Genomic DNA, 27,947 nt, shown 5'->3' with positions numbered 1-27,947 from the left:
ATTGCTTACAGACATAAGTAGCACATTAGTAGTTATTGAAATTAAAGCCAAAATCACCTCACACAAAAACCATGACAAAATATGAAAGAAAATCGAGGAACGGATTACAGTTAAAACTTTGTGCCCACTGTTCGCTTTGTCACGGCCTTGACAATACGTTAAAAGCTGAAACATGTCTCGACTGCAATCTCAATGGTCCTAATAACGGTCCCGTCCCAATCCCTCGAGATGAGTGTCTTCAGTGACATCGCATTTGGATGGACAGTAACATTCGACTTGCCCTCAGAATAGCCCTAGACAAAAGAGTTCGAAGGTCTGGATTCCCGGGAGCTCGAAGGTTTTGTCCCGAAATGCAGCAAAAATATCTGATGGTAGTGCAAGTGGTTGTACCACAACCAATGAACCATCTTCTTCTAGGTATTGTGGTAAGTGTTTGGGCGTAAGTGTAAAGCCCTATATCTTCCTTAAGGGCGATAAAAGTGGTCGTTTTCTTGACTTTTGCCTCCATGGCTGAATGGTGCATGCAATTGGCTGGGTCCTTCGTGATTCTGGCTTGCAACGTGACCAGAGACGTCTCATGTCGCTTGCTTCAAATTGTGACTGCCAAATTACTTTCAACGTCTTTTCAGGCCTTTATTGCCTTCTCCAAGCCAAAAACGAAGGCAAGGGACACTACCAAAAATGACTGCCATCATCTTTTTGCCAATATTCGCAAAGCAAATATTTTCGAACCTTTTCAATTGTTCTGGGTTCACATTCTCATGGGATGGAAAATGGCAAATACCAAAATAGCTATTCATTCAATGCTTGTTCCTTTCTTTGCCTGCAGTTTAGAACAATGAGGATGGAAGGAAGTCAATATTTTTGACTATTTCACTTTTACATGCCACAGAGTTGAAAATAAAAAACCAGACGTATGGACCCACCCAGGCTGGCAGGGAAAATAAACAACACAAAAATCTAAAGATAAACCTCACAGGAAAAATTTAGACAGTTCTGTATATGATATTTTCACTCAAAAGTTCAACTAATCTTGAACCCCAAGACTTTGAAGGGGACAACGAAAAGTGACAAAAGTTTTATTTTTCAGAATTTCAAGGTATTTTTACACACAATCAAAAAATTGTTCCTAACGCCAAAAATGTGCTTTTTGAGCCGCCTTGAAATAAAGCTAATTTTCAAACATTAGCATCGAAAAAAAATGCCTGGCCACCCTGGTCAGAGGCGAGTTTTTAAACGCTCGGACCTCCGAGTAAAGACTTGGACTTACCCAGAATGGGCATCCGCTCAACACTTTGCCGAGTGTAGTAGTTTCATAGCGGTTAAAGGCCAAGCCGGCCAAGCCCCTAACTCAGAAGTACGAGCTTTAAAAAACGGCCCCAGATCGGCTGTCAATTTGTGATGAACATGTTAATGTTTCCAAAAATAAACACAAGGAGTCAGCCATTTTCAAAAAGCACTCACACATTTGCTTTGCGTAAGAAGTTGAACTTTTAGATGGTTTATGACAGAAATCATGCACCTCAGACTTAACGTTCTCATTACACAGGGCTAGAGTGCCATAGTCCTTTTCATTCTCCTCTGCCTTCTCCTTGTGGCCAAACAAACGAGAATGCGCTCTAATATGCCTGATTTGAGCAAGGTATTTTTCGCCGAAAGTCTTATTTTTGATACATTCTAACACCATAAATAGACCACCAACTTTTCTGAGAGACCTTTCAAATCCTAAAAAAAAAAATTATCAACACTCTTGACCTCTAAATAGAAAAAAACGGATCTATATATTGTAGACTTGTAGAATACCAGCGACCTTTTGTGATCGTTTTTTTGCATTAAATTGTTCTAAAAAAACTAAATTTAAGTCCGGAGATAGTGATGTTTTAAAAGTTAGTCATCAAAAAATTGTGAACATGTTAGAAATGATGATTGCAAAGTTCTCATTGTGTTATCAACCGTACAAATGAGCTTAATGCCTTAACTATGTGGGCTTTTGGGAAACCGATTTGAGCTAACTTCATGCAAAGTCAGTAACACTCTTTGACAGCGCAATTATATTCTGCCATAACAGGTTCTCAAGGTTGATATTCTACTCAAAATGATTCAAATAAAAATCTGGCTTGGAGAATTGTACTTCCTTTCCACTAATGACTGGAAATTGGGCAAGAGGTTTGGATAAGGTTTCGAACACTTGGTTCATTTGGTTTCCTTTACGTTGGTGAGAATCAAAACTTTATCCGTGAGAACCGGCTTTTTTAAATATATTACCGGATGGTACTTCTTCCCAAAGATAATCTAATCTGCCTAAAGCATCAACAGAAAGACGAGAAATTTGAGTTGGAGCTCTGTTTAAATTTTAGCAACTGTAGTATATGTGGGAGCTTAAATGGTCCATTTGTGAGTTGGTTAAACCAAATCAAAAGTCAGCAATCAATGGGAAACAAAGGTAAAATTAGGATTGAACAGTGTAAAGAAAGGAGCTGGAAAGAGCATTTGAATGAAGCCGTAACAGCCTGAAGTTTAATGCAATCATCCCCATGTCATTTTGGTATTGACATTTTCAGGTTTTGGATGTATGTCATGTATGAAGTTGGGTCAAGATTAAGGACAGAAAATTGCTCACCTACCATTTTACACGCTGTTACAAAGTTGGATGTTTGTGTAAATTCGTTCCCACGCACTTGCTTTTAGAAAGCATTGAGCCAGCAAGGTCGAAGATCAGTTTTGCTTCGTCACAAGACATGCCTTTAGATGGTAAATTTTCATGGAAATGATTGAGCCCTCTTTGCTTATTGTATTTTCATGATTGTTATTTTTTTAATTGAATCTGCGAACAGCCCTGAAATACTCAGGATCAGGCTTAGATGTCATCTAATGATTAAAGATTAGATAACTGAAAATGCTCAAGAGTGGTACAATGATGTGCCAGGAGTTTAACTTCTTTGGTCAACAGAGTTTGCTAAAAGTCAAAAGCAGACAGGAAACTTGGGAGTACGATGGGTGCTGTTTTCTCACTAAAGTTATAGACCAGACAAGCACTTTTGAACAACTCGATGCCAAAGGCATCCATTGCAGAATAAACGCAGTTCATTAGCTTGTGCAAAAGGCATTTAGCATAAGAAAGAACTATTGTTTTTGCACGACTTTTGAAGCAGTCGATGTCCAACTTTAAAGTTTGCCAGTGCCAAGATGAAAATTTTGTCTCTAAAGAGTGTTTGCAGAACTTTTTCTGTTTCAAAGAAGATTCAGATCGAAATGTGGTATAGGAAAATCTTATAGGCAACGTTTAATTGTTGAATTGATGGACATCTAAAAAAGATTCGCCCTAGATTGTCTGCTTGAATAAGCGGAGGTCTTGTTTTTTTCCTGTTCCTATGAAAGCTGCATTTGTGGATCATCGTCTTTGATCCTATAAATATGGTTGTTCCAACGAAACAATGGCACAACATTCAACCATTTCAAGTACCGTGGAACAGAATTGTTTTGATGATGCTGATGCCCAATGTGTTGAAATGTTTACCACCAAGGGCATAGAAAAGCTGACAGAAATTGAGTAGGAAATAGGCTACAAGGACTCACTTAATTAAACAAGACACTTTTCGTAGTAAACTCTAGAAACATTATCGCGAAATGTTGACAAACACATATACGAAAGCGGCAATTCTATTGTCTCACGGGACCCAGGGTTATAAACCAACCAATAAAAGCTTGGATTCCCAGCTAAAAGAGGGAATTATGTACGATTTTCTGCTTCAAGAGAAAAACTGAGCGCTTCTTGATCAGAAGACTGTATGGGTTTTCCCAATGTTCTCCCCCAAAATTGTCTGCCGATCTCTGAAACTCACATTTGGAACAAGGTTGGTAGTGTCAGTAACAATTTATCAAGCTTGTAAAATCGATTTGGAATAATGGTATTGTGTCGAGATGACATCTGCCAGAGTTCATCTTTTGATCACCATTCATCACTCAAAGGAAGCTGACACACCCTGACACACAAATTCGTTCCGTTTGGTTCTTTGATAACATTTACAAGCACAATAGGTCTGCAAAGAATTTCTTTTTTTAAGACATGGAGACGAATGTCTTACAATGTTTTTGGTTATTGTTCTTGGTATGTTCCCCAAGAAGTTTTGGAGTTTTTCTGCCTTCAAATTTGCGACATCTTCTCCAGCTGAAGGTGCTCTGTTGTAGATGAAGCTAGGGCATTGACAAAATATAACATCAATTTCAACCATTCACCATCGAAACTATTTTGTTTGGGGGAGCTCCCAGGTCATTCCCCCTTCCTTTAAAATAATAAAAAAAGGCATCAAGCCGTTTATATTCAGCCAATGTCACTCGACGTGGAGCGGGTCGAAATTTTTGCCGAAACTTAGATATTGATGGAAATTAAATCGAAATAATATCGTAACGAACGATCACCATACAAGTTTTCAAATTCAGATTGGATGTATCACTATAATTACGAGTTTAACACCACTGGAAATGGCGACCGGAACGAATTTGTGTGTCAGGGTGTAGTTCTCTTCCAGATGAGTGTAAAAGCGCTCGCTCTGCTATGCCCGAGGAGTTTTTCCCCACTCACGTACCATAGGATTGACAGACAATCGAAGGGACATGCCGAAGGTTTTGGTGTCCGATCTGATCAGGGTAGGGGCTCCCATGGGATTTGTCTCCAATTGAAGAGACACTCGAATTGGAGACAGGGCTGGGTTCAGCCTCAGAGGCGCCCTCCTCATCTTCAGACATGATCGACGACATCTTCCGGGGATTGTTGTTATTTTGATCTCGAATAGCCTTGACATCTGATGCTTCTTGCAACGAATGGGAACGGATCATTGGAAAATTAGACGGAGACCGATCACCTGAAACCAGCAACAACATCAAGATATATGAACCCAATACAAACAGATGAATGAGATGATGATGATGACGACACGAGTCTACCCACCAATGAATAGGTATCCTTCAAAGCACAAGAATAGTAAGCAAGATGGAATGTCCAGAATCTCAATCCAAGTTCAGGGTGACGGAGACTCTTTGATTGGTGCAAGGGGATGTTAATGTAAAATCCCCTCCTCTTGAAGTTCATCCGCCTTTGGCTTGCCTTCATTTCCTATCTGCTCACTCATTGTTCATCATCATCAGTAATACTCTCAGACACTGAGAATGAAAAATGTCGAGTATAAACTGAACTGAGAGTTGTTACCATCATTGGGTGTATCAAAATGGCACCAAATTTGACTTTGCTGAGTTTTTGAAGGGCTGAGTACGCATCAAAAGCACAATCATAAATCACAATTGCATTGTCACATATGACATAATACTTGGGCCCAAAATAATTGGGACATAACAATTGGTCCAAATCAATTGACAAAGTCACAATTGGCGGACACAAGAATTGGCGAAATAATAATAAAGAGAGATGGCGTAGGCGCACTTATCCCGGTCAGCTTGCACAACAACCAATGAGAGTTCTATGAGTGTCATTGGCAATAATAAATCCCAAGTGGTCATGCCGGGTTAGTCCGGCATCTGAGGAATGTCAAGGACCATAAGTCACACCTCATCACTCACATTAAAATACTTGAAGACTTTCAGGTCTCTGACCAAACCCTCGTGCAATTCATTCATTCATTCATTCATTGACTGTTATGCCAAATGACCAGGGTGCCGGTTCTCCATTTTTCTTTTTGACACCGTCAGTCGTTTTCAAATTTTCAAAAAACGTGAAGTTTTAGACAGTAAGAGACACTTTCCTGTAGGTTTCAATTTCCTTGGGCAAATGTGGACTAATTGAATTGAAGGTACCCATTTGAAAGAGGTCAAAGAAGATCATCTTCTAGCCTCCATCCTTCAAAGGAAACAGTAATAAGCCTCTGATCAGGGTAGTATTCTCAAAAGCAAAATCAAATTCATTTTACATACCCTGAATGTCATTCGGACATTTGTGAAAATCTTAAAAATGAAAAAAGCGAAGGAGCGATAGAGATTGGCCAAGGCCTTCTTCGCTGCATTCCTTATCATGTTGGATCAAAGCAGTGGCTTTGAGCACAAAAAACTTGAATAATTGGCTTCTTGTGGTGCTTTGAGTGGAACAGCGAGCCTTTCTTGAATCTCTCATTCTATATCCCGTCAAGTCATCTTGACGTACAGTGATTATATAACATCAACCAGAGCAGCCGCAATATCAGGTAGAGCGAGGATTAAACTTTGAAAAGCCGTACCTCTGAAAACTTGGAGCGAGTATGTTTGATTACTCTAATTGATTCGAACCCTCAAACCTTCTTGCGATACTTCCAAGATATCAAACTGTCGAAACACTCAAAAGTCTTTCAGTAAGAGCTATTGCAAGGTGGGGTATCAGAGGGATAGAGAGACCCACCGTCCAATTTTGGTATTATGGTTCGGGTTTTTTTTGTCAAGACGAAAGAAACTGTCTTGCAACCGAAAATGCATTCTCAAGTTCATAGGGACATAACTTCAATTTCGACCACTCGAAAGAAAGCAAGTAAGGCCGTCCATCCTCAACTTGACCGCTGGCCCTCTTCAAGATTATTTGAGTTCTATGTGGGCCCAAGAAGGGCCTAGAAAACACAAGAATGTCCTTCAAAATATCGTTATGAAACATCAATGTGAGCCTCATGAATTGAGTTTGGCCATGTTTTGAAACTCATCGTCTGTTGTGTTTCCGGCATTCGGCTCAGAATATCCTTTGGGTGCCTCATTAACTGAAGATTGAGAGCAAATGAAACGTCAGAGTTTACCCAAAAGATCAGAGATTAGTGTTTACTTTCTCTGGCTTGTTTTTCGAAGCGCAATCTGGGGAATTGAAAAAAGTTTTTTTCAGCTTGAAAGTAGATACAACACTATTAGTCACTCGATGGAACAGGTCAGAGGCCTAAAAGGAAGAAATCCCTCTAGCATGGCTTCGCTACGAAACAAAATGATGCCCGTTTTCTGTGGTGGTCACCAGAATCAGATCGGATTTGGATCAAATTTCCATCGAACATACAAACATGCGGGTTCAGGTCATTATTCTGGTACATTTCGTCTTGATTATGGATTTATAATATACTTCATAACCGGGCATAACTGGGCAAAACACCTAATGAAAATCTAGCCTGCTGATGTCATTTGGCCGGTTGTCTCCCTGTTCCATTTTCTTTGACATTTTCCAGCTTTGAATAGGTATCTTGATAAGCTTGAGGCAATTTGCTTATCTTTGTGAAGCCTTAGAATCACCGATGCATATTATTGTTACACAAAGGGGTTCTTACGTTATGAATGGTAGACAACGACTAGCAAGAGCGTGATTCATTGCAAAACGTAATGCACTATATGTAAAGTGGAGGCTACTAACGTTGCATTTATGCTAATTCAAGGCTGTCTGGCAAATCCGTAATACATTTGAACCTGATGTCGGTTCACAAATAAAAAAAAATCAATCATCGGAATCAAGTGTGGAACAATCATAAACTGTTATTGGATGGAGTAATCGTGAAGTTGCTCAGATCGCATTCCCAAAGTTTCAGGGGTATAACATAGTTTGTTTTTCGAGAGAAAAGCGTTCGTTCCCCTGGTTAAGTGAGTCCCTCGTGTAGACATGTATGGACAGGGCCTTGAGAGAGCTCAATAAGCTCTTAATTAAGCCAATCTTTGATTAAATCTTCGTGCACGTACCTGGGAAATGTCGGAGAATGGCCTGGACCAATTGATCGTCAGGGCTCAGTTTTTGTATTTTCTTCTCAATGGAACGGATTTTATGGCCTTGAAGGGCTTCGGTCAGAAGCTCTTCGCCCAATCGGGAAGTGTTCAAGACGTGCTAAATCCGGAAGAAAAAGAGAAAAATAACTCCAGACGAATGAATGGGAAAGGACCCATGTGTTTGCTTCTAATTGAGGCTGGTTGACTGTCTGACTCCCTAATTGAGGGACTCTACCTCGTCCTTGTTGTCCTTAAATGTGGATTCACGCTTCGGTCTCAAGAGTTGGACACCATCCCCGGACCTACAGAATTAAACATAAAGCAAAAACACATTAAGCCAATGTTTAAAAACACGGGTGTTTGTTTTTGAGAGGGCTCCTTGGCAACTCAACTCCAGCCAAAGGGAAAAAAAAGCCGAAAAAAATGCTCGATTGGGCCAATGCAAGTCTAGCTAGTGTACGAGTGTACCTAAGAATGTGTAAAAACAGAGAGAAACGCCCGGGGATCAGGCAATTTATTGCCAATATTTCCTCGGGATCAGCCAACTTTTCAACGTTCTTGGGATTACAGAGCACGGACTTATCCTTAACCCACATGTACTATAAGCCTCTTGAGAAAGGTTGGGAAATCCCAAACCACAAGGAATCCTATCCACTCTTCAAATGGCTCAAGACTTGAAATTTCGATGAGAGAAAATGAGAAAATCTTCTGGTTGAAGAGACTGACAAAGTAAATCAGTTATGATAGACATCAACCTTGAAAGATTAGAGTTGGGAAGGGAAAATAGAGTTTCGTTACATGTGTAATTGGCGTGTATTTTTGGTCGACCTTCGGCGTTCCAGTTTGTTCAACTTCTTTTGCCATTAGACTTCAATTTCATCTCAAGGACGACCCACTCTCCATGGGCTTTCACACCTTTATACGCTTGTACAATAGATCGGCCAGAAAGAAAAGGCAAAGATTGATGAGGGCCTAGCTCTCTCTCGGTGCTTTGCACCCGTTGTTGCAAAAAAGTGTCTTGCATTAGCTCGCCCCTTTAAATCTATTTGTTTCCCGGAGAGAGAAGGGTGACATGCTGGCTGCACTTTTAGAGGGCTGAAATTTTTGACAACCATTGACAACAAGGTCAAAATGAAAAAGCCCCCAAAACAAGTTCAGTTGACAATTCAACCCATAGATGTAAATAGAGGCGCCATCCACCTATTTTTGCCTGACGAACAAGCATCCATTCATTACTGATGTGATAAATCTGCCTGCGCCTCAAACTTTCAAACCAGCACTGCCAAGTTTGATCCAAGCTGGATTTGCTTTTGGTCAGGAAAGGCATTGAAATCCATTGACATAAAAAAAAATCTAGCTTGGATCAAACTTGCCAATACTGGTTTGAAACCTTAAGGCGTAAAGATTGTCAAAACACAGGGTGACTATACTGACCTATAAGTTCGCAAAGAACATGGCCTTTCAAAAATTTGTTTTTTGTCTCCCTAAACAGTCTCATCAGAGTTAGACTGGTTGTGGGTATGGACAACCATGATAATTAGATCACCCTCTAATTCTTCCATATTTTGTTTTTTGAATGGCGCCTCTGTCTATCTCAGTGGTTGGCCCCTACCCCCCAGAAAAAAGTTATTAACACTATTGACACTAAGTGGAATTTATGCAGAAAAATGAGCGATTACGATCAAGGCAACGCCAGAGGTAATAAATATGATGCCAGGACGCCTCTGGATTGGGTGCAAGTTTCGGAATATTAATTCAGCGTCATCTGGAAAACTTAAACAAGCAAACTTACGATGCTGATGCCTGCTGATCTTCAGCTCCGTCGGAGTTCTTGCTATCTAACCAAGAGCGAAATCGCCTCTTGAAAGTTTGCATCGTCCCCGTGAAGGCCTGGGCCCATCGCAAGGCTCTGGGCCTGTTATCATCTTGAAGCGGTGCGGATGCTAATTCTGAAAGAGGACTGAATGAAGATCAAGAACGTAGGGGGGCACTATTTTTTGACGTCAATTTCTAACCCGGCTCAGCTGGGCCCACATTGGGACTCTTAGTCTGATCCATGATCTCACTCGATCCATAGCGCTTGAGGGCTTCGATACGGACCACGGAGATGATGGCCATGCTGACCAAGGCGGCACCCAGAAAGAGGGCGCCTATTTGGCCCGGAGAATCATATCTGCCCATTCTTGACTTCACATCCAACCACCAACACCTCGACCACCACCACTGACAGTTTTGTCGTTTTTTGGGTTGCCCTTGGTTGGGCAGAAGGTGCAGCGAACTTAGCGAAACGAAATGGGCACGCGGTAGAAAATGTCTGTTTTGGGTTCCTCGGGTTCACTACTCTGCTTATCGCCACATTTGCATGCTCTCCAGGGAACATAAATCACATAGGAGACATTTTGAAAATGGGAATTTTCATGTATATTTCTAGTGAGAGGGAATGAAGGCCCTCTTAGTTTGTGCTCCACATAGGGGTCTTACAAATGCGACATGAGATTCGATAGTGCGCCTTATGAATAATAGCCTTGAATTACAATCATCCACCAATGATTCCTTTAAGTAGGAGGCCCTGCATTTTTCAAGCATGAAGACAAGCTCTCAGTTAGTTTAAAACTAGATGAGAAGGCGAAAGAAAGCTCTATCAAAAGGAGATCATTGCATTTGAAAGTGGAAAGTGGTTCTTTGTTCTCAAACATTTTGAGGAATGTTACCAAATTCCAGATAGGTTTTCGTGAATGATTGAAGAAAGATCTCCGCAAGTTAGCTAGTTTAGACTCAAGATTGCTTTCACTGTTTTCCCCTTAAGACGAGACAAATTTTAAAATGATTTTTCTTTTACTTTTTAAATGTACCAATGCCATCAAAACGATTACTCCCCACTCAGTGTCACCTACGGAATCCGTTGGCCTAAGTGTACCCAGGGGAGTCCCTGTATCTGAGATAATGACATCCCCCTGCTTTGATTCCACTATAATCACAAAGTTATCACATTGAATGCTTCTATGGATCATGAAGCGCTTTAAATCTGAGTGACTCGTTTCGAGAGTCACCAGCATATGTGACGTGAGGCAAGAACAAGTGTTTTTTTGAATAAAACGAAAAAAGAGCGAGGAAGGGTCTCCTTTGTAAGAGGTTCTTATCCGACCTTCTTTCTAACGTCTTTATACGCTTAACAAACGCAGTACAGTATATCTCGTCTCCCAAGCAACAAAACACGAAAGATTTGCAAGTAATAAATTGAATTTTTGCTGTCGCAAATCTTGGGGCTCAATAGGCTTTACTCGAAACTTTGCCTATTTTTACCTTTCTTCGACACTTGTTGAATGGATTCCAAAGTTCAAATGACAATAGAAACAACTAGAAATGTTTCAAAATTGGAGGAGGTCGTACTCTGTGTTACAAAAGCGAGATTTCCAATAACATAATAGCATTCTTGGTAGTACTAACCAACGAGCTCCAAATTGAGGAGCTCGACTCCAGGACCAACCCCAGGATCCTTATTGGTGTAGGTAAGCCATCAGCATCCGCATTTCTATCCACTTCCTAAGTGTGTATTCATATAGTTGCTTTTACCGATTTTACTTAACCTTGCTTCACTTGTTGATGCAAATTTTGGTCATCTAACGATATAGCCACTTTGGCCTTGATTTAGATGTTTTAGTGGGGAATAAAATAAATAATACTGAGGATATCTTAATCAAAATTTACCTTTTTAAATTTTATGTCGAAGAAGTGGGTGTCAGGCGACCTTTATGGAACACCATGGACTTCGTCTTGATGATATTACCTTGGAGACCGTTCTCTTGACAATAAACGTGGAAAGCATCGATGGCATTCTGCAATTCCATTGCTGAATCAATCAAGAGAACTAGGTCGTCTGCGAATTGTACTGTACACATATGTAGTTATTGCAAAGGCAAATGGTTTATGGAGTGAGAGCCCTGGGCAGGTCGGATACATAAAGATTGAAGAGAATTGACGATATTGGATCACCCTTGGGGAAGACCCATGGAAGTGAAATAACGCCAGAATATGTTTTTTTTTTTCATTTATCTATTCTTTTTTTTTAGTTTGGGTGTTTGAACACAAGACTAGCTAAACAAAATAAATGAGCTCTTTTTATTTTGAATTGCTCGGGATTCCATTCCCAGTAGCGGTAAGGAAGTTTGCAACAAAATATGAACAAAAAAAGGCAAACTTGATGGCTTTTAAAAGTTATATGATGGAAAAACTGGATAATCTTTCTTATTTAATTTCATTTTAGGGCCAAAAGCACATGCACATGTTACAGAAACGAAAGATTGAAAATAGTATCGTCTTGAATATTCAAAAAGCTCCTTTAAATTACGTTTTGTAGTGTTTGAATTGCCTGTCACCTAAAAACCTCCTACTTTGTTTTGGTCTCCTAACTCCGAAAAATGCCCTTCGTACGATTACAGTCTTCTTTGTTTCTACATGTCTTTTTCCCTCGTTTAGCAACTTCAGATAGTTTCGAGAATTTCTGAGGAAATTGCATTAACCGGGGCAATTCCTAGATTCAAATTTGGAACCCTTCACGATCACTGCGGTTAGAGGAAGCACATTAATCAACTTCAATTTCCTTCATTCAACCATTATTCGACTAATCAAGTTCCAGGGTAACTGAAGATTCCAAGTTTGATATCGAAAACAAAACAAAAGCTCACAATGCCAAGCGGACTCGGGGACACGTGGAAATTTATCCCCTAGGGAAGGGCGTGAAACGTGACGGCTGCATTTTACAAATTTAACCTTCCGACTCATTTTCAAAATTGAAATCTTCTCGTCTCCAACATGTTGCACTTGAATTCGAGATCGTAGCATTTCAACTTTTTCAGAATTGTCTCAGTTCCATGAAATCTTGTTAGTTCTGCTTAGTCCTTTAAGACGGTCAATGAACCAAAGACACGAATTGTTGTTGCGTCTTCTTTTGTCCCTATTGAGACGATTCTCAAGGAGCAATTATGAAAGTTGTCACACGCCTATGTATCTGAAAGTTAGAAAACGGTGATGGTTTGCCGTATGACTCAAGTTTGTGACAAATTTCAACACGTTATTAAAGTTCCCAAGCCCAAGCTCCTGCTGACCATTGACATGTTTGGCCAGTCTACTTTAGCAGCCTAAACACGTTCCCAGGGGGCGCTAACTTGCCAATGGGCTAGAAATACAACATCTGACCTTGACTGACTTCCTCAATAGGGGCTTCCACCTCCATCAAACCAATCAACTAAAAGCAATTTTCTTGATCAGAAAATTTGCACTTTGAATGGTGGCCTTGATTAGAAGCAGTCAATGCTTATGGCGCACATTGCTCATAGATTCGTGGTATGAAATAAACCTCATCAAGACCGACTGCACTGTTCAGAACTGCGCGTTCTCAAAACTTACTCAAAAGAAAAGCCACGCTCAAAGCAACCTTGTGCCAGTCTGTGAAAGGCATCTTTTTCCGTAATGCGTCTTTTGATGTCAACTAATTGACAATTCCCCCGAAAAATCGAGCCCAAGAATAAACATTCTCATTTTAAATTGGATGAGCCGATTCTCGTTATAATCTGAAAGAGCCAGAGAGAGCGCAAGCAACCTCATTTCAATGCTTGATGATTGCCTTTGAAATCCAAATGAAGACCCTGTGAACTCTCTGCTTTGCCAGTAAATGTTCGTTTTCCCCGAGGATGGCCTTTATTCTGCCATAATGCTCGCGGAAGGGGTGAACACAAAGATCCGTAGACGTACATAAAGAGATCATCTAATCATGTGGTTGCAACATTGAAACACGCGGGGGTCAAAAAATCTCCGTTTCCATCTCATCTCGTTGCAAATAGATGGCCTCATCAGTGGTTCGAATGGGCACTGCTCCTCCCGGATAACCGAAATGGGCTCGATTCCCCAACTGATGGGTGGAATTTGAGTCCGAGATGTAGCCTGTTTCTCGGGAAGACTGCAGGGAACGCGGAGTATTTTGGATCCCGGAAAACTGATGCGAAGGAACACTTTGATTCGGGTATCGATACGACGCCGACGGCTGATGATGATTGTCGATGTATTGGTTGATCATCTGCAATGATACAAAATGTGTCACGCTCATGCCAGAAACCTCCATGAGAATGTCAAAATCTGATAGCAAAGGGCGATTCAGATCCGATTTAGATAAGTGTGGAACTGATTGCAAGCAAGAAAGCGGTTTTTTTTGTGGATATAAAGGAACCTAGTCTAATGCCAAGCCTTTTGTGACCGAATAAAAGGCAGCAAAGAAGGCTAAGAACAACTTTTGTGCCATTGTAACAACTTTTGTATCAATTTCACAACCTTTATCGTGTTTTCTCATTTTGTTCGTATCTTTCCCAGCTTAAAAAGATTTGCTTCAGCCAAAACTGCTAAAACTATTTTTTCGAGGTCTAGTAATTACAAATCAGGACCATGATCAGTCTTCCTGCGCGGTCATATTGCAAACTAATCCTCCAGAGATTGATCAGTGTTTGTTTTATACGCCAAAAAGTGCCACTAGACCTGACCTGATTAATCGAAGAGTTATCATAAATTCTGTAAATTCTATATAAAGTAAGGATGAGAATAATTTTGTGCACGGGAAGATGTACTCTCCTCGTGTAAATTTTGAGTTCATCCACTGGAAAACATTCAACGTAAGAGATTTCAAATAAACACATTGAAAGAGATTTATGAGATGATTTGTCCACCCTAAAAATAGAGCACAAACCGAAAATGTAAACAAAAGTAAAGTTAAAATAAAAAAAAAGTCCCCGAAGACTACTTTGAAGCCGAAAATGTAGCATCTTTATCCGTGTTTATTTTCAGATTTATCCATTTTTCAACAGCAGACACACTCAAAAAAAAATTGTGTGGGAGCGTTCAATCTGTTTTCCTCACTTTAAAACTGGATCGTATCCCTTCCGTTTCTTCATTTCGGTAAAACCCTGATTTTCAAATACGTTATGCCGGATACGTACAATCAATTGATATTGGTGAAGGACTTCTTGGTATTCAGAATCCTTTGATTGCCAATCAAAATAGAAAATAGACCGATTGGACATTCTCTAACAGTTTGGGAAAGATGCTTACCATGTCATCTACATCTTTTCGTCCATAAGTGGACGATGGACCTGGAGCCCGCTGAGCTTGAGGCGTACGTAGAATACTGTTCAAAGCCATTTCATCGATATCTCGTCGAGAGGATTTCATGGATCGATCTGATCCCCTCAAACTTCCGCCTGTGAAAAAAATGAAACGTTAAAGGTCAACAGCTTGCATTACTACATACCCCTCGAATAGCTTGAAGTTCGTTCGTTTCCTTACCTCTCTGAAATGTACTGGCTCGTCCTGAAATGAGCGATCCGTCCTTTCTGTATTGACTTCCCACGGTTGATCCCTCACCTTGGTACATGGAGCCCATCATGGTCGAGTGCATGGAGAGCCTGTAAAGGTCCGAGCTGCTGTACGGCCAAGGCGGATGAAAGATCCGTAGACGTACATAAAGAGATCATCTAATCATGTGGTTGCAACATTGAAACACGCGGGGGTCAAAAAATCTCCGTTTCCATCTCATCTCGTTGCAAATAGATGGCCTCATCAGTGGTTCGAATGGGCACTGCTCCTCCCGGATAACCGAAATGGGCTCGATTCCCCAACTGATGGGTGGAATTTGAGTCCGAGATGTAGCCTGTTTCTCGGGAAGACTGCAGGGAACGCGGAGTATTTTGGATCCCGGAAAACTGATGCGAAGGAACACTTTGATTCGGGTATCGATACGACGCCGACGGCTGATGATGATTGTCGATGTATTGGTTGATCATCTGCAATGATACAAAATGTGTCACGCTCATGCCAGAAACCTCCATGAGAATGTCAAAATCTGATAGCAAAGGGCGATTCAGATCCGATTTAGATAAGTGTGGAACTGATTGCAAGCAAGAAAGCGGTTTTTTTTGTGGANCCATGTCAGGGAATAAAGTGCTATAAAATTCTGAGTAACACATTTTGCTGAAAAATACTGGTATCACAAAATATTGGATCGAGGGGACGCCGTCGATGTTGTAATTCAATCCGTTTCGCTTTTGTGCTCTCCTTCCTCAAAGGAAGGCCCACCATCAAGGAATCCTCATTCTTTGAGGAGAAATTTCTCTCAAGGTGAAAGGAAAACTTGAACAAAAGATTTGGCTTAGAAATAAAATTAAAATTGGAACCTTCACAAGTTCTATGTTTTCTCTGTTTTTAAGGTTCTCTCATCGATCAAAACAGGTGCTGAAAAAGTAGACAAGGTGCTCAAAGCTTGCTCTGCACTGTCATGATTCCAATCACGTGATGCATATTTCTTTTTTCTTTCAGATCCATTTAGTTTGATTCATCTTAAATACCTGCTCCTGCAGTTCAGGATAGCACTTTTCCAATTTCAGGATGACCCAATCAGATCATGAATACCCTTAACACCTTCTAGGACCACTTAAACCTGGCCAATATTCAGATTAAACTTCAAATTAAGTCACCCTGCAAAAGTTTGCCTCCATTTGTTGATGGTTACTGGCTTTTTCGAGCTTGTCTTTTTCATGGGCGACCAATAAAAACTCAAATAAACAATAATGCCAAAGTCATCTTATCCACGCCTGGAGTTTTGTCATTGTTCCCACTATGAAGAGACACGCTTTGATGAGGGAATCATTAATTAGGGGGTATTTACGCACCTGTCCTGTTCAGTCTTGTGTTTTTTAATGAAATATCTTTGCACCACGATCAGAATGAAGCCACCCAACCAAAAGATGAAGCAAAGCCATCCTCCTGCCATCGAGGATTCCATGAGGGCATTAGTCTTGCTTGCCTCGCTCTAAGGAAAGAATACACATCGGGTAAAAGGGTAGTTATGGATGTAAATCGTTTCTTAAAATATATTTCGCAAAAGGACAGAGCCATAAAAAGCCAAGCATTGACAAGCATTATCATTTTTAATTTCCTTCCACTTCGCCATTGTTCCACACTCGGACCCCATTTATCATTTCATTTAGAGTCCACTGAAGCCTGGCAATGATTTACTGGAGTTTTGGCGTCACTGTTATCAACCCTGGTTCTTTATCAACCGAAGTAAAAAACTTTAGGTCACAACAAAAAAGAGTGTCTTTCGGCGCTAAGTAAATGGGTAAATATTATTATCTAATATTTAATTTAATTGATGATATACATCAACTATTGCTTTGGATTGGAAAAAAAGTTCGTTTTGCGGTTGAGAAAAGCTTCTAAATGCTTGCCATGGCTCTTCACACCACTCACAGTTTAACAAGCTGTTTTTCCATTGGAAAATAGGCTGGGTTTTCGTTTCCAAATAGTTGGTTTATGATTTATAGTCAAAATTAATTTCGAAAACCTTTCGAAAGCAAAACTGTTATTAAAACCGAATCATCAGGTGTCTTATGGTAAAGTTCATAGAAAGAGGCAAAATAAGCCTCCATGCATTTAGTAATCGGTTTCAGCCAACATATGAACTCGCAGAATGAAATTGGCAAAACAGGACGTTGTTTGAGAGAGAAACATTCTCATCATTATAGTGCCCATCGGCGAATTTTTTTTTAAAATTGCATTCCTCAGTCTTCCCAATGTTCAATATACTGTCAACTTGTTTACTGTGCATAACAAAAATAGTGAACGAATTCAAGACCCATTGGAAAATGATACAATCCCTTGCAAGTTCATCTAATTAGAAATCGAAATCAAAATATTTGTCAAACTATTTTGATCGGATAATTTCACGTTTGGACGCATCAGAGAAGAATTGTTCGTCAGATACCAAACATTTCCGAAATTGCTAGGCAAACTTTGTGACAAAACGTTTCTCGTGTAGACGCACCATCACCTCGATTAACCTATTTGTCGTGGAGTGGAACGACAACCGCATCAATATTAGTGCGCCAAATTCAAACCTTTTCTCCATCTCTTTCAGACGAGTTCCAATCATTCAAAATAGCTTCAAAGGAACATGAAATTTGATGTTCATTTTCAAACAATTTAGAAATTCAATGCTTTCACGTCAAATCGTGATGAGCCTCAGGCAAAATAATATGTTTTGTCTGAGCCATTTATTTTCTCGAGTTTGAAGTCATTTTTTCTCAAATTTCCATTACGGACCAACGCTGCCCCCCCCGCCCCTTTGAACTAGGATCACTTGCATTTCTACATACATTCCAAATGGCCGAGCAGTCCTGACAAGAGAGGGTAATACATATCCATTTCCACTCCCAATGTTGTCAAATTTATGGTGCATTAGTGACAGGTCCTACATTCGACAAGGGACCCAAATCTATGGACATGGTTCATGCGAGTCACGTCCTAGATTCTACTTGAGTACAAACCTTCGAGTTGTAGGTGAAGAGATCTTGTCCGTACCAATATCCATAATAACGCGATTGTTGCTCATAGTGATAGTCGTGCAATTTTTGGTGCACCTCGGGGTCCGTCAAGATGGATCTAGACAGGTGTGATGAAGTTCTCATTAATTCTATTAAAAACTCTAGCCGCCATAAGCCACAGAAAAAGTCTCTGCCTCTCTCTGTCTCATGTATGTACTACTGTAGTAGGTATACCTATGACCGCTCATCATCATCATCATTGTACCTGCATGTAATCTTGATCGAATAGAACTCGGATCCAAAGGCGTTACCATAGCGGTTGGTGTATCGGTGGAACTTGTAGTCGTCCTCATATCGGGTCTGAATCTCCTCTCCTCGAGTGGCATACGGGTCAGAATTCAGCTTATTCAAAACTGAGGAACTGGATGGAGATGAAACAGATTAAAGACACCAATATTAAGGACGGAACAGAAAATAGATGGAAACTTTCACAAGCGTAGCGTCAGGTAATAGCTTAGCACGAACTTAGGGAACCAATTAGCAATGTTACCTGGTTACACCATATACCAGCTCGTTGAGAAATGAAACCATACAAAGTGGAACCTCGTTCCATTTTCATGGTCATCTCGGGTTCTTGGTTTTGCTCTACTTAGCCTACTGTTGATGTAAATAGGCTCCTGTTGGTTTAATCTCTTGCATATTTTGCTGCCAATGTTCCGGGTGTAATAACACCGACTCGTATCGCATCGTGTAACGTCTCGAGCAAGGCTGTTCTTCTACATTCAAAATCAAAAGCCGACGAAGACCACGAAATGAGGAAAGAGAGCCTTTTGTGCAATTGAAACTCAAACGATCTCAAAGGTACTTCAAACCCAATAGTGGCTTTCCGTAGGGATGATGACTCGCTCATTTCTCGTTGGTTTTCAATGGTTTCATTGGCACGTTTGTGTTTTTCCGCGCTGAATCCCACACTGCAAATCCTTCTTTCTTATTTCCATGATTTCAGTATTCAAAACATTTAGATTATATTCATCCACTGATGTTGAATTCAAATTTGATTTTGCATCAGTACCTACGTAATCACCTGTCTAATTTTAGTAGAAGCAGGCAACCCTATTCCTGCAAGGTCTTTCAGCCAGCGATAAAGGTGAACCTTTGCTCACAGTCAAACATACAAGAAGCCATTCATGGAAGGATCTGGTTTCATGTTATTGCTCGGTTTCTTGATTATGTTTCTTGCCGGCTTATGGCCTTTTCGCTTGAAAGTCTGTCGTTTCCTGAAACCCTTTCGAAGCCAACGAGGAACGTTTGGGAACACCCATCATGATGGTACAACAACGAGGGACAATGGAGGTGTCCAAACACGAATCGTGCGTCAATGAATCCACTTCTCATCGTTCGACTCGTCAAACTCGTTCATTTGGAAAACTCGGCAAAAAATGGAACCACACCTGAACCAGCCGAGGTAATCGTTTTCATAAATCAACTCGCGAATAGCATCACCTGGCTAAGAGAAAGAGCTCTCACGCCACTCTCATCCTTAGACCTCGGAAAAAGAAGTTGGCTTATCAACCCAAATATTATTTTATGAAGTCTTAAAAAGAAACGAAAAAGGTGTAAATATGCCATATAAACCTTGTTGGTAGGAATTGTCAATTTTGAGCGCACAAATGTCGGCACTTCTCACTGTAAAATCTAAATAAAGTAAGAAAAGGCGAAGTACAGTAGAAAATGTCCAGCGTTTTATTTTACACGTTCGGAACTGCTTTTCCGGGGTCTAGCAAACATGAATGTACCAACATTGGCGGTGAAGTTTTTCACAATAAATCCAGACCTAAGCCCCGGAAATTCCCTCTTTTTAACAGGATCAAGAAACCAGGGACGAAACAAAATCTGAAATACAGCATGGTATCCAAAAATGTGACCAAGGCATGGAAATGATCCATGAAAACTCAGGTAAAGAAGCGAAGTCCTATAGGGACAATTTAGAGGCAATCTCAGATAGCTATTTACATACTGCTTATTCGAAATGGTATCTTTTTAACGTAATAAAGAACAAACTTTCCTTTACGTGTTTCAAGAAATTCTGAAAGTTGCAAAATGTAATAACTCCATTTTCTCAAGAACCCTTGAGCTGTTTCAGTCAACTTCGACGTACTTTTTTTTACAAGTCCTACTCTTCCCGAGAAGAGACAGCGTACAAAGGCAGAGACCCACCCAACTTTCTTTGTTATTACCGTGCCATTTCTCTAGAGCAAATTACTGTAAAACTAAATTCACCCGCAAATGATAAATCTAATGTGTCAAAGCTTTCACGTCGGCCTAACTTTGTTGACAAGCACGACCACGACAGCAAACCCAACAGATAAACAGATACGAAAACAACTTGCCAAATGTCAACACCACCTCTACTCAATCAGTGTGACGACGGACAGAATGGCAACATTCGTCTTTCACAATAGCAAGTCTTCGATTAATGGTGGGGATGGGATTTTTTAAAACTATGATACCTGGAGCTGAATTGAGTTCAAACGAAAACGCATCCAAGAGGGTCGCCGGTGTGAAGTGAGTGTGCTCTTTTAGGCCTTCTCCCGAACTCAGTCCAAAATGGAACCCTTCATTGGCCCAACCAAATCCTGAAGAATGTCACTAAACCCTACACACTCGAGGAACACACGGATGGAATATTTGATCAGGCACATTCTCCCAAGTGAGTTATCGAACAGATCCTTGGATTACTTAGCGTCCTCAAACTTTCTGCACTAACTACTAAGTATGTGGAAGGGCTGAGGTTATTTTTAACTTTTTGAAGATGTTTGTCTGGTTGGCACGCAAATAAGGGCAGTTTGAACAAAGGGCATATGTTATGTGTATGGGAATACATGCGAAGCTAATGGAATCTAGCGAAAGATTTGCGATAAATATCTACGATGACTTGAACTAGAAACAAAGTCGGATTGGAATCGGGTAAAGGCATCGAAACAAGACAACTATTGGCCAATGTCTGTGGTATCATGAATCAATTCTACATGATGGGTTTACTTAAATCTACATATACTCAGCTTGAACAGGAACAGCATTTGGTTGTTAAAGAAAATATTCATAATGTGACTTGCGATTGGCCTCGTCTGGTTTCGGATCTTTTTTTTTCAAAAGGATGTGCTTGAAGGTTCTTAAAATTATTCCATATTTCACATGTCTTCACACTGTCAACAAGTTCATGTTCTTCCTCTTGATTGGCTTGGTTGCGTTTCGGGCATTCAATTCGTGAACCCCGAAATTCTGCTCAACACGAATTAGATTTGTTCGGAGTAATTTTTCTCTTCCAGGAGCAAGTGAAGCAACGGAATGCTGCTTGAAATTGACCACATAGTGTGGTCAAATGGGTGAAAGGAATGTAGAAAAGCTTATCGATCCATCGAGTGACTGTGCCCCTATTTTCAGCGCCATCTACTGTACCATTAAAACATAATTGCTATTGCTCTTGCCATTCTTTCAGATGGATTTCAATCCTTGGGTTTGTGATTGCTATTCTTATCATCATTTTCCTTGTCATCGGCCTAATCTTGAAGGAAATGGGAGCCGTGAGCTTCCAACGACACCATTCCCAGAGTTATCGGTACGTTGAACTATCAAGGAAATATGTTGGATAACAATCTGCGATGTGCCAGTACTAATGACATACTGACTAGAATGTTCCGAGGAAGAGGCCATCGATGTGTGAGTCTTCCACTCAATCGTTGTCGCTTTCTTCTCAGCACCCAAGAGCATCCTAATCCTGGTTCAGACCAACGGTTCTCCGAAGTGAATGTCATCAACTTGAAGAGCTTGCCCAAGTTGGATACACCGCCCAGATGTGTTCGCTTCGACATCCAGCCGTCGCTGTCATCCACTCGATCGTTCCACAAGTTTGCGCCTATTCGAAAAAAATCACCTCCAATTCAAGCCTCCCCAGTCAAGACCACTTGTTCCAGAAGTGCTCGGTGGTTGAGTTTTTCGTTCCTTCGAAAAGTACGAGGAGGCCCTCGAAGGCTGGCGACATTTCTTTTGGATGAGAACTGATGAGCAAAAGTGCAGCAGTTTTGGCTTCTTTAATTAGCACTGCATTGGTTATGTCATCCTCAGCAGGCTGAACAATGTAGAAACTAAATTAATGTCTCTCCTCCATCCAACTTCTAAAGACAGGTGGTGCCAAGGTCCTTTGTTACGAGATCGAAATACATCTTTTCCACCACTTTTTAGAATGTATGTACTGTCTCTTGATTGGAACAGTCTTTTATGATGAACATTACAAATCAGATACTTACGTTTTAGTGTTGCGACTCTGGCTAAGTGAAAGTTTGCAATGAAAGCTTCCAAACGTTGTGTTCGTACTGATAAACCAGGGTTGTTAATGAGATTGCTTGGCAGTATAATAACTCTTACGAGCGAGGTCTCGGCCAGATAACCTTTAAATCCAACGAGAGCATGTAATCGTTCAAAGAGGTGTTTGCTAATCCTGTTCTTGAGACTAATACCTGGACAATCATTCCCCTCAAGCACCTCTAGAGGCATCGTTAAGCTAGGACTAGCATAAGGCCTAAAATTCATTGCCCTTTGGACCTCAGTTCCATATTCTGAGAAGTAGCTTTATCCGATCTTCAAGCTTGCCCAGACGACTGCAGGCACTTTCCAAAGTTGGGACCCTTCCACTTTCAATTTGAAAGGGGTAAAGCGTAATCCCCATTCTAGATCAATGCCTGAACGACCCATAATATTTTTTATGTTATGTAACCTTCGGTGCACAGAGCTAATGGATTAAAGGAAAAAGGTCGGATTTTAATAATTCCAAGCTCGTTCTCAATTCCCTTGTGAGGTAAAGGAAATTTAAGAAAGGATATAATGCACAGCCTTGTGTTGTAATTGTAATTGCAATACATTTTCATGCAATCAATTGCATTTGAACTCAACAAAATTTGCGATGGTAATTAATTACATTTGGATCAATAGTTTCAATTTTAGGTTTTTCAATTGCAAATCACAATTGCAAGTTGAATTTCTAAAATAAGTGCTGGATGGTAGGTAACCTTCATTTCTTCAAGGCCCCCCCCATACTTACAATTATGATACGCGTTGTCGTCAAGCAAAGACTTTTAATCATTTTTAGATAAACGCAGCACACAGAACCTTTTATTTCCAACCGTTTTCTGCGCGGTGTTTGACATGCTTTGAACAAACCTATCTCATCGAATTCAAAATCTTTGACGAACCCCTGATGATAAATTGACTGACAAATGCTCAGCAAAGCTTTGTATTTACCTTTTTTAGGTCAAAATTTTCTTTGGTATTTCTAAATACAAGAAGTCAGGAAATGTTTGTTTTCAAAACAATTCTTAAGAAAATATGAAGATGGTTGAACCACCAATACCGCCATTCAGATATTGAAAATAAATCCACTTAAAATCACAAAACAATTTCAAACAAACTCTGAGGGTAAATTGCAAGAAAAAATGGCAAGAAATTTCAAAACGGGTTCCGTGAGACATTCCCAAATGATTTATAGTTTTTTTGTACAAGAGGAAAAGTCATTGTAACCGAAATGTGACTGAAAGTAGTTGTAATTGAACAAGTGTGAAAATAAATTAATTGCAATTGTTATTGATAGTATTGCTAACTCTGTACAAGTCGATTGTTTAGCCACATCTTCAATATGCTTCACCCATTTGGGCTCCAATGAGTTCAGCAGGTTCACAAAAGGTCGAGCAAGTCCAAAGATGTTTCACTAGGAACATCACTGGAATGAGAGAGCTCTCGTATTGGGAGAGACTAAAAAAGTAGGGACTGTACAGTGTTCAGAGAAGGTACGAAAGGTATCTGATACTGTACGTCTTCAAAAGTATCCATGAACTTTGTCCCAACCCAGGATTTAGGGTCAATTCTAGCAACCGAAGAGGCTTAATGTGCGTTTTGAGAGCACCTTCATGCCCTCGAGAATCCAGGCTAGTTCGAATAATGAAATCCACTTCTCGTCTTTCTCGGGCTCCTTCATTGTTCAATTTGCTTCCCTCTAATATTCGTAGGGAATATGTAGGCCTTATTGATCCGGTTGCATATTTCAAGTCAGACTTGGATCAATTTTTAGATAGCATTCCAGATCAAACCTACATTCAAGGACTAGCTCGGTCTGCCAACTCAAATTCGTTGGTAGACCAAATATCATATAAAGATTGAAAGGTAATAAATAGATTGACGAATTATAACCTTTCATTTTAATAGTACTGATGTTTACATTCCCTGTAGCGGTTAGAAAATCCGTGAAAAAAACAAACACAAAGAAGACCTAGGTTTGTAAGTGCGACGCCCTAATTTTGGGTGTAGTTTTGTCACTGAACTAATACTATCTTGGCTCAATAACAGAATACGGTTCGCTTCAAAAAGCTGGCAAATTTAAATAATGACAAATTCAGTCTATACCTCGTGCAACCGTTAAGCTAAGTGCAAGTTGGCTGGGATGTTGTCTAAATTTTCCCTCCACAAAATGTACAAAATCAGGGTGGCTCACTACATTTCTCCTTGACTTTCCCTCACTTCACATGGCAACATGATTATTTTCCCAGACTTGAAATTCCGCATCCCATTTTAAGTGTCACTTTGTACATGGGGGGAGTTTTGAGATTAGATGTTGTCGAAATTTGCACCTAAATTTGTGTTCCAATTTGCGCCTTTGAAGAAACGAATTGCAGTTCTATATTAGAAGCCCTTAAATTTGTCCCTCTTGGTCTCCATCTAGTCGTGGGCGGCGATAAAGAATGTGGCAAAGCAGTACAAAGGCAACAACCTTTCCTATCCTCGTGGAAGGTGCTGCTCAAAATAATGCAAATCATATAGGTGGTGTGCCTCATACCTGATTCCTTCCTGAAGATTGTCGCATGCAACGACTTAACCTATGGTAGTGATCATGGTCAAGAGAAAAGCCAAAGCCATGCCAATCAGATGGAGCACTATGATCTTGGGGGGAATCTTTTGCTCCACATACGGCCTGAATAATGGAAAAGAGAGCGTGGGGTGCTTGGTAAGTCAGGGAGAGCCCAAACAGGATTTGCGAACTTACCCGTGGGGATGATGACCTTTCATTTTCCGCAATTCAGAGAAAGCCAAACCCATGAGCACTCCAGCGATGACCACTACCACCACGAACATGTAACCCACGAAATTGCAAACTAAAAAACATCAAAACAAAGATTATCCTCGTTCATTTATTGTGCGCGTATGTTGGGATGGGGGGGGGCACTTCGTTTTATGGATTTTTTTCTAAAACCCCAATTCTACAAAACGTCACGCTGATTCGTTGGGAACTCGATCTTGAGTGATTGTTTCGTTAGACCACAGAAAACACAAAGCCTTTGAACCGGTGAGTGTGATTTTGCAAAAGAAAATTCTTACGTATTCACCTTTTGTACATGAATATTCTTTTGATAAATCCCTTCCCAAGCCAATCAAAGATCCTTTCAAAATATAATGGTAAACGAAGATGGTGAGCTCGTAATAGTGTTACGCTTTGAAATACTCAGATTCTTTCATGGATCGTTTTTTACTGACAACGTTAACCAAGTTGAAATTATCAAGATCTGTGCATCGAGATCAGAGATATTTCCCATTTACTTTACTGAATAACAACCTAATTTATTCTCAAAAGATACAAGTCTATTTTTTTTACTTCCATTTGTCACAGGAGACGGAAAACTTCAACTTTTATCTACAAAAACTTGCGACTATTAGTGATGCAAAATTATCCTGAAGCTAAAGTATTTCGTGTTATTACAAGCATCCCTTGCAGATCTCCAAAAGGCTAAGAGTATGCATACTTCTCAAAATAAAACAGTATGTCTTTTTCTTGTTCGAAGGACTTGGACTTTTTCTTCTTCAATTTGAAACTTGCCCAATCTCGTATTTTCAAAAATATCTTTGCTGGAGGTGAGACAACGAGCGAAGGAAAGAAAGGCTTTTGATCCTTACTTGCATAGTGGCCGTATGAGAGTTTCTGCATGATTTGATACGAATAGAGAAGACACTCGGATTGTGGATAGACGTGAGCTATCATAGGAATAAATCCCATCAGTCCAAAGAGCATGGCTAACCCATAAAGGATCATCAGAATGACCAAACATTTCTTCAGTTCAACCACAGCCATATCGAAAGTTACACAGCAATCCCGGAGGATGTGCACACGAATTCACGAGCACTAAAGCCCACCGATTATCGTATCCCTATTGTTTCTTCATTCATAACCAGGATCAAAACAATCCAATCACAGTGTGGATGAAGTTATTCAAACTGAAGGCCGATCTCACTGTGTGCGGCACTCTGCCACCAACTACCACCCTTCACTTACACAAGCAAGTCAGGTACGATTTTGGTCGCACATATGTTGGCTGGGGCTTGGCTTCGGCTTGACTGGAAAATGCCCATCCCAATGCACTCCCAACCGAGTGCGTGCGTGTGTGTTATTTGTACCTGCTTGAAATGTGGCGGACTCTCTTTTCCAGGTTTGAATCTCGGCGCCATTGTTGTCAAGTTGCTCATATGTACGTGCCCACTACCATTGGTTTGTAATTTTAATAAATGCACCGACATGGGTTGGTGAATAAAAAATGAAAGTTAATTTTGGGATTTAGTATACTTGGTAAAAGTCAAACTATTTAAAATTCATGATGTGTCCCACGTTGGTTAGAAGAACAATCAGTATTCACACATCAGAGGTGCTATCATAGTTTGCAATCACTCGACAATTCTTTTTGCGAAACGCGAAAATCAAGTGCAAGTCCAGTCTATAGGAGACGATAGAAATAACTAAGCGCAATCATTAATGTGTGACGCATGTTAAATCCAATCAATTCAAAGTTTGATTTGTGGTCTTGATTTGGGTACTTGAGCCACTATTCAAACTGTATCAAAATTGTTCCGTAAGTTATGGTTGTGATTTAACTAATGTCCATCCCATTTTTGTTTTTAGCTAATGCCTAATTCAAAATAAAAATTCCCACCCGCTCTTGTGGAAATTCAAGTACTTTAGGAGTATGTTTCCCAAGCCAATTTTTGGAAGATATACGGTTAGGCATATCATAACATAGACGAATTTGACACGAGAACAGTGCTGCCAGATCTCTGGGCCCCGAACATGCCAAAATATGCTAGAACATGCCAAATAGCATGCAAATAGAAACCAAAATATGCCAGAAAATACGCCCAGAAAGAAACAACAAAAACGTCTCATGTTTGTTAAATCTATGCTCCAGGGGAAAAGGTAGCACAGTTTGAATTTCCTGCTCTCCTTTTTCCCCGGTTGTTGCCCAATCAAAAACTCTGCCTTCACTCCTTCGACTGCTTGATTGACTTTTTTGTCCGCACTTTCAACCTATGACAGTCTTACATTTTTTGACGTACAATCGCCGAACCCCAATTCTCGACACATTATGGTAGTTCGGCATCAAAGATGACAGACTTCTCTTGCGTTGCTTGGATTCAACCAAATCAACCAAGCAAGCTGCTTTTCCCTCAAAAGTCACAAGTTTATTTCTTGAATCCCGAAACTAATTGTGTATAAAGCTGAATCCCATCGTATGCTATGGCGCCGGCTCCTGAGGTCTAGATGACGACGAACTCATTTCGAAGCGCCATAGCTGCACGAAATATGTTTTACGTTCTGCACTTCAGAGGGCGCTTTGTAGTTCAGTCTCTGCCAAATAAATGGCCGATTGGGCCAATTCCTTTTTATTGAAGTATAATGCGTTTGTGTTGTTTTTGGCTAATTCTATCAAAATCTTATTTATGATTAATGCCCCGGGTCACATAATGTCCGGAAAAGAAATTGCCTTCAAGGCAAGGCAAGAGCAGTTTATT

The 27,947-nt window shown here is 40.3% G+C and overlaps 2 protein-coding genes across 3 annotated transcripts in view; both read right to left on the bottom strand.

The window, feature by feature from the left end:
• The window catches only part of LOC131891432 (uncharacterized), an 11,386-nt gene extending 1,212 nt beyond the window's left edge, over positions 1-10,174 (bottom strand). Inside the window, exons 1-6 of one of the 2 annotated variants that reach the window (XM_059240990.1) lie at positions 9,720-10,174; positions 9,497-9,653; positions 7,940-8,006; positions 7,681-7,822; positions 6,676-6,728; positions 4,587-4,863 (exon numbers count right to left, since the gene is read on the bottom strand). In XM_059240990.1, coding sequence (XP_059096973.1) covers positions 4,587-4,863; positions 6,676-6,728; positions 7,681-7,822; positions 7,940-8,006; positions 9,497-9,653; positions 9,720-9,885 — 862 coding nt within the window. In that variant the 5' untranslated portion in view covers positions 9,886-10,174. The remainder of the gene's footprint in view (positions 1-4,586; positions 4,864-6,675; positions 6,729-7,680; positions 7,823-7,939; positions 8,007-9,496; positions 9,654-9,719) is intronic. The other variant, XM_059240992.1, reaches the window with a different exon arrangement.
• Positions 10,175-13,218: 3,044 nt separating this feature from the next.
• On the bottom strand, positions 13,219-26,263 carry LOC131892247 (uncharacterized; the record flags this gene model as incomplete). Its single annotated transcript, XM_059242036.1, is given in 10 exon segments — positions 13,219-13,777; positions 14,800-14,948; positions 15,034-15,152; positions 16,416-16,555; positions 18,072-18,186; positions 18,334-18,489; positions 20,306-20,453; positions 24,992-25,086; positions 25,159-25,267; positions 26,064-26,263. Coding segments are annotated over 10 exon segments (1,504 nt in total), but the record flags the coding sequence as incomplete, so codon positions are not given.
• Positions 26,264-27,947: the final 1,684 nt, after the last annotated feature.

This window comes from Tigriopus californicus, chromosome 12 (genome assembly GCF_007210705.1).
Source record: "Tigriopus californicus strain San Diego chromosome 12, Tcal_SD_v2.1, whole genome shotgun sequence".
Classification (NCBI taxonomy): Eukaryota; Metazoa; Arthropoda; class Copepoda; order Harpacticoida; family Harpacticidae; genus Tigriopus; species Tigriopus californicus.
This window is presented reverse-complemented; position numbering and strand designations above follow the sequence as displayed.